This window comes from Typopeltis vanoorti, chromosome 24 (genome assembly GCF_054136105.1).
Source record: "Typopeltis vanoorti isolate ZY-2024b chromosome 24, IOZ_Tvanoo_1.0, whole genome shotgun sequence".
Classification (NCBI taxonomy): Eukaryota; Metazoa; Arthropoda; class Arachnida; order Uropygi; family Thelyphonidae; genus Typopeltis; species Typopeltis vanoorti.
In genome coordinates, this window is record NC_143572.1 from 20,756,361 (window position 1) to 20,763,827 (window position 7,467).

The 7,467-nt window shown below is 33.1% G+C and overlaps 1 protein-coding gene across 1 annotated transcript; it reads left to right on the top strand.

Annotated features, from left to right (window-relative positions):
• The first annotated feature begins 1,139 nt into the window (after positions 1-1,139).
• Positions 1,140-2,846, top strand: Pex3 (peroxisomal biogenesis factor 3). Its single transcript, XM_090413839.1, has one exon. It carries the CDS (start codon positions 1,304-1,306, stop codon positions 2,408-2,410), a length of 1,107 nt encoding a protein of 368 aa, XP_090269965.1. The 5' UTR covers positions 1,140-1,303; the 3' UTR covers positions 2,411-2,846.
• The last annotated feature ends 4,621 nt before the right edge of the window (positions 2,847-7,467 follow it).

The following is a 7,467-nucleotide window of genomic DNA, read 5'->3' on the forward strand; positions in this document are numbered from 1 at the left end:
TTGCTACCTAACCCTAACAAAATATGTTGCTGTCTGAAATAATGTGAGTACTACGGTCGATTTTCTTGAGTTTTTCGTTTAGTAAACTCCAAGTTTCTGGGAGGAATAATCCACTTGCCTGTGCCAGAGATCGAATAACACTGGAACCTGTCGAAGAAAGTCTTAGAAAAAGTTCCTCCAGTGTGACTAGACTTGAACTTAAATCAAACTTAGAGCGACCAAGCACAAAGGACGCAAGCTCTGCTTCCACTGAGCTACACGGGCCTTTTTAGCTTTGTTATCTATTGAAAATGCTGTTGCTCAGGAAATAGACACTAGTGAAAGAATAAAAGCTATCGCAGATTGAAAATCAAGAAAAAAAATACATTTAAATTATAATTGATTAAATTAAAATTACAGTGTAAAACCAATAATTTTTTATTTTAATAATTTTATTTGTTTCTTTTTTATGTAGTATATCTGAGTATATGAAAATGATAAGTACAAATAATGAAGTTATGAAATTATTAATAATTTGAAAAAATACTTATACTTACAATTAGAAAGTACTTAAGTATAAAAATAAAATAAAAAAAATAAAAAACCTAGGGGAATCACACACGAAAGTTTGGCCCTGTGCGCGAAATTATCTTGGTTCGGATACTTTACTGACAACAAATAAACCGTGGGTTCGAATCCCGCATAGATGCTTGTGATTGTCTTTAGGTGGGAGATAAATTTCATCTCACGGTGTAAGACCACCGCCCTGCTTATTGTCTGAAGTGGATTGAAAAGGTTTTATTCTGGATTAAATGGCATAAATTATATTTATTGAAATCTTTATTTTCTTACAAATATATATTAATAAAAATGGGGGAAAAATCCTTAGTTTACCCAGGTACAAATGTACTATAGATTTGCAGAAGACTTTTGTAAGTACAAACCACATTAATTTTTTTAAATATTTTTATACTAATATATTTATATTTCGACTAATATTTTTATACTATGTTTATATATTTCGATATTATTGTACATTTCTAATGCTTTTATTTTTTAACGAAAAAGTTTGCTATTCGTGAAAGGGACTCATATTTCTAGAAGGGAAATTAATTTTTCTATTTAAACCTGGTGTTTCCGCGTTGAATGAAAGTGATATTTTCATGTTGCAACGATGGTATTGAGAAGCTTTATTTCTCGGTATACTATTCTGTTTAATATGTATGTTTAATTATAAAAATAGGTTCATTTTAACAAAGATTATTTTCAGAGTTAGACATATGAAGTGTGGTGGTTGAAAGTTATTTTATAATAATTTGAAACGATGTGGAAGCGTTTGTCTAATTGTTTTAGACGCCATCGCAGGAAAATATTCATTGTAGGGGGTGTAGTCGGAGGGATTGTTATTTTGAATCGTTTTTTGACTCGTAAATTTGTTGAATGGCAAACTAAACAAACAGTTGAATATCTAGAGCAGCTGAAAAAACAGCATCATTTTGAAGGAACGCTGCAAACCTGCGATAGCACCGTTATTGCTCTATCACCAAAAATAAGAGAAATCTTGCTAGTTAATCTAGATGACGAACCTCTTTTGGATGCATTGAAGGCGAAACCATCTAACAAATTGGACGTATGGGATGAATTAAAAACTGTTGTTTTTGCAAGGGCGTTTGCTGAGATATACGGTGAGTGTATATTAGTAGTATTGTTGCGTGTGCAGTTAAGTATACTCGGCGGTTACATGTATGTAGATTCTCAATATTCAAAGAATGGTATTGTAAATGCTATTAATATAACAACCACACCAGAAATACAGCAGAAATATTTATCTTATGTGCAGCATTTTTTAAATAGTGGTATTAATGATCTCTCCCATGCCATACAGGAAGCGGTAAAACGATCACTACATGGTATAAGTTTGAAACACAACGTCATGCTAAAGGATTTTGGAGAAATTTTTGATAACGTAAAGCAAAATGTGTCCCATGGATTGCTAGTTCCCATTTATGATATAGCTCAGTACATTCTTCCTACCGATCTTACTAATGGAACGCAACTAAGTGATGACAATATCAGGATACTTGAGAAACTGAAAATGGAAACCAAAGATATCATTGAGAGTAACGATTTCAATAAAGTCTTGTCTTGTTGTATAGAGCGTGGTTTGTCTATGTTTATGGATCGGCTGTCCGAATGCTTCGTTTACTTAAATCAAAATGGAAATTTTATCAACCCTCATAGTATGGTAGTGCCTTTTGCTAGACTGATTCCAGTGATACGAACTGTAATTCGTCAATATCAACCACAAGAAAAAGGTTCATTGATAAAGGAGTTGTTACAGTTGGATCTTTTAAAATCATTTGCTGCTAATGTGTATGAAGCCTTCTGTCAGACTGTGAAAGATGATTTAAATATTTCTGACGCCTCTTGAGTTGATGCCACTTTCTGTAGTTACTTTCACAGACAGTTGTTTTAAGATTATTATTACCAGACTGCTATAAATGGGATGATTGTTATTTTGATCAGTGTCAGTATATTTATCACAAATTTTTATTATCCAATTCATTCTGATCATATCTATTTAATTTTTTTCTTCTTACAGCAGATTGATATTTATAATGAGTCTTCGGACTCCTTGGAGGTGTCAGGAATAATAATAATAATAAAATCACTAATTGGGCTAATTATACTTTACAGCAAATATGGTTTTAATTTCATTAGTTCTACCAAACAGTGTTTTTTATAGAAATAAAGCATTGCCTATTTTGGAATGTGTTTATCATCATATAGCTAGATAAATATGAAGAATCAAGTTTAATGTATGACAATATCTAATATTTGTAATTAAATAAAATCTCTTATTTTTGAGTGTTTGTATTTAATCATTAATTGCACAGCTCATCAGTAAGTATTTATCAAGAAATATTAGAGCAACAAATTTAATGTTCAAATTTAAAGTCTTTTTCCTTGCCTGAAAGAAATTTTCTGCATACAGATTTCAGATCATGTTTCATATGTTGCCTTTCCACCAAATGATTCCATCACTTGGATTATATTCCAGTAACTCCAACTATTCATCACTAGAAATACTCTGTGATATTCATTTTCTGTTAATTTCAATACTGTGTTAGTGAATGATAAATTAGTTAGCAGTTCCATATTTAGAATATTCTTTAATCATTAAAGTTATCTGTGGCATAACTATAAACAACAAATTAAATGATAACCACAGTAATGTGGTTATCATGTAATTTGTTATATCATGTAATCATGAAATATCTGCACTTTAAGGAAAGTACAGATATTTCATACTGAAAATAACAGTATCATCAGTGTGCAGAAACAAGCAAATCAAAGAACAGGAATACAATATATATAGAGAGTATTCCTTTACCAATTGCCACATTTTCCTGCAATGGGCCAATAGCCTTTATCCACTTCAATTCATCACCATGGAAAACGAAAATGCTGGTAGTTTACCATTCTTGGACATCCTGCTTACTTGCACAGCCTCCTCTTTGTCAGCCAGTGTTTATCAAAAACCTACCTTTACTAACAGACACATTCATCAAAAGTCCACTCATCACACCTTTCAAAAAATTGGTGTTATCAAGTCTAATTAATGGAGCACATAATGTATGCTCCTTTCCCTCAAACTTAAAACAAGAACTTCTCACTTTCAAAACTTTAATGGAATTAAATGGTTATAACCCTCATTAAATCCAGCAGATAGACTCCTGTATTCTAACACCTAAGAATTCTTCAACAGACCACAGGATTCCAATACCTTATGTTTCTGGTATCTCTGAACCTATTGGTAGAATTTTAAAGAAGTGCCACCTTTTATCAACAAAATTTCTCATCTGTTAACACCTACAAAAGACAGACTGTCATCTCTATCTTTAGCTGGTGTTTACCCAATTCCTTGTGATGTAATTTGGCATACTTTGGCCAGACAGGCTGTTCTGTGGAAAAAAAAGAAATTAATGAACGTCAGTATTACACTGAATATGTGAAACCTCAAAAGTCTGGTCTAGCACATCATAGTATTGACACTAAACATAGTATCCAATGGGATGAAGCTCGTCTTCTCCATAGAAGCAGTTTTAAATATGAATGCCTTTTCGAAGAAAGTTGTGAAGCCCTTTTATGTTGGCATATAGAATAAGAAAGAAATTAGCCAAAACCCTAAATTAGCAGTCTACGAGACAGTGTTATTCAAAACTGGGTTTGAGAGTTGGATTAGCACAATAAAGGACTTGATCAAAGATTAGACATCACAGATATGAGTTTTTAGAAAAATTAGGTACTTGAATAAATCACATCAGTATCAGAATCATTAAAAATGAAGATATCAGGAAAGAACTAGAGGCTGTTAGCATTCAAGAATATGTGAACATGGCTAAACTAAGATGGTAAGAAAATGACCTGGAAGAAGACCAAGATCTAAGTGGATTGATTCAGTCAGGAGTGCCTTAAAAGTCCAAAATGTTAGATATCACAGTACTGGAGTGCCGAAAAGTAATAGACTAATTTGGAAGAAAATTGATGATAGGATATTAGTAGCAATGTAAAGTTAATCATATAGTACTGTCTGAGTAGCCTGTAAATCCCTTGAGAGTACATATCAGGAAATTTGATGATAGAATGAAAAGGAACTCTATCTTTTCTTAATCTTTTCTCTTAAAAAGAGAAACAGATGGCTCTCTGTTTGCAGTATACTGAAGAAGACAGTCTTCCTTAATCATTATATTCATCAAACATCTGCATATCACCCTTTGCAGAAATTTGGGTAATATAATTAACCTCTAAGAGCCTGTATGAACCGTTCTTCACCTGAATCTCTTCATCAAGAAATTTCCACTATCAAACAAACCTCCTCCCTCAATAGTTGCAACCTGAAAACTAGTGAAAAATATTATCCTCTGTTTTTCTCCTAAGTCCACAAGAAGAGATGACTTTCATAGAATATCAATGCCTTAAATTAGAGGCACTTCCGAATATGTTGCTCGTATCCTTAGGAATTTCATCTTTCAACCACATTTAAACCACTAATCAATTACCACCTCTATAGGAAAAAGTGAACCTCTACCACTACTTGATGTCTGTTCAATTCTGTGTAATTTCAAATTATTTTATTTTGCTCAGACAAGCCAATCTGTCACAAAACTCATTTCTGAACACTAGTCTTGTGTTGAATTCAAAGAACATTGCAAATCTGACCTTGCTGTAGTTATCAATGTAGCAACAGGATCCTCTGGAATGATGCTAAATTATTGCACAGATGCTTCCCCAAATTTGAATATCTTTTCAAAGAAAGTGCTGAGGTCCTCCTTCATTGCTCAACCTTAGTTATGGACTATCTATGTTCAATATTTGGAAAATTATTATCAGTAATTATATTTCTGAATGTTTTTTTAATATAGTTGCACTCTCACTGTACATGTCCCACATACACCCATAATCAGATCCTAATTGCATTGTTTACCTTGCTCTCACAATTGCACATGAGAGCAATACCTTTCTCTATACACTTACATGATTGAATTTCTCATTATTTATTTATTTTTTTATTATTATTTATTATTCTGTTACACTGATTATGGTTTCAGATGCTTAAATCAAAATATCTGTTTTATTAATGTTTCTTTACTATGTTCATGTGAAATTTACAGTACTTTTATCATATAGCAATATTACATTTTAATGTATAAAAGGAAAAGAGTTGGGTGAAAGAAAATTATATTATGATAACTGAAGCTGTTATGTAAAAGGATTTCTTATGGAGACTAGAGTTCATCACCATAGAGATATTACTGATGATAAATTAATTTAATTAAGGTGAAGTATGACAGACATAATGTAGAACTGTTTCTCAGCCATTTTAAAGATACTGCCAACCTGAAACATTGAAAGTATCTATGATTCAATTGTGTTTTGCCATTTTTTCAGGAGTGCATATGTTAGGGAGGGAATGTAGATTTTTAATACCCATTGTAAAGTAGAAAAGACACACAATTTATCACCACAATAAGAAGTGAAAAAACCATTCAAATTTTTATTTAGCTATATTTCTGCTGAATGTCTTTGACAATCGTCCTCCATGAATTAGATTGAAAACCTGGTGTGGATATGTAGAGATCAATTATCAATTGGAATGAGATCGAAAAGTAATCAAGAGCAACAATCAGCAAGGAATTAGGTATAGTCTTTTTAGCACATTATACGTTCTCCCTTTTCTCATAGTATTATATTTTATGATTGTTTTGATATTCATTTGTAGTTCATTCCTTTTTTTTTTTTTATGTGAAAATCTTCCACAAAAGATTTAAGCCATAGCACCTTTTAGTACTATGGGTGGACTAAGAGTTAGATGGTCTGAAACTCTCTTCCAGAGATCAATCAGGAAATATATTTTCAAGCCACTTTAGATCTCATATAAGCAGGATGATGGTCTTGCATTGGCTAATGAAAATCTGCCACCTAAAGATATTCAGAAACATTACGTCCTGGTGGTACCAAAGTAACCTCACCATGGAAAGGCTGACCTCTTTTTCATGCCATCCTGAAAACCCTGATTAACTTTGTACTAATAAGACTTCCGATCTAGATGGTATTCCTCCAGTTGTGCTCTAAACTGGTTCTCCAGAATTAACACCCATTCTTTATTGCGTATGTAAGCTGTCATATTCTACTAGCATCTACCCAACAGCATGGAAGTGAGCCTACATCCAGCCTGTACCCAAAAAGGAGACAAATACTCACCCATCTAACTATTGTCCCATTGCTCCAACCCAAGTACTTTCAAAAGTGATAGAGAAGGTTATCAACAACCAGCTTCTTCACTACCTGGAGACTGATCCATTAATTGGCAACTATCAGTATGAATTCCGCCATTCTACAGCTGACCTCCTTACACCCACCTTTGGACACAGGCCATGGAAAGATTTGGAGAAATCCATATGGTCACTCGATATTTCAGAGGCATTTGATTGTGTCTCACATCAAGGCCTCCTTCATCTTGTGATTGGATTGTCAATCACATTGGTCATTCATTGCAAGTAGTAGATGGTGGATGGCCTTCCTCTTATCAGATTTCTCCATCAGTGCCTCTGTGTTCTGTGCTCTCACCTATTCTCTTTCTCCTTTGCATCAACAACCTTCTCTCTCTGATTTCAAATTCTATGCTATTCACAGTTTGCTAATGACATTACTCTTCTTTTCTCTTCCTTATTCAAGAAACCCTCTAGTACTCAAATGATATAACCTCAATATTGTCCTCATGTTGGAGGCTTAATGGATTTTTTACAACACTCAAAAAGAATTAAAATAGAATTTAATATTTCCTATATTTCGTCCTAGTCACTAGGACATCTACGGGGATTACAAAAACAATTAATGTAACATATACACAAATAACAAACAATACTAAGCCCAACCACAAATTCAACCGCTCCAGACAGTAATAAACCTCTCTTCCAAAAGGCT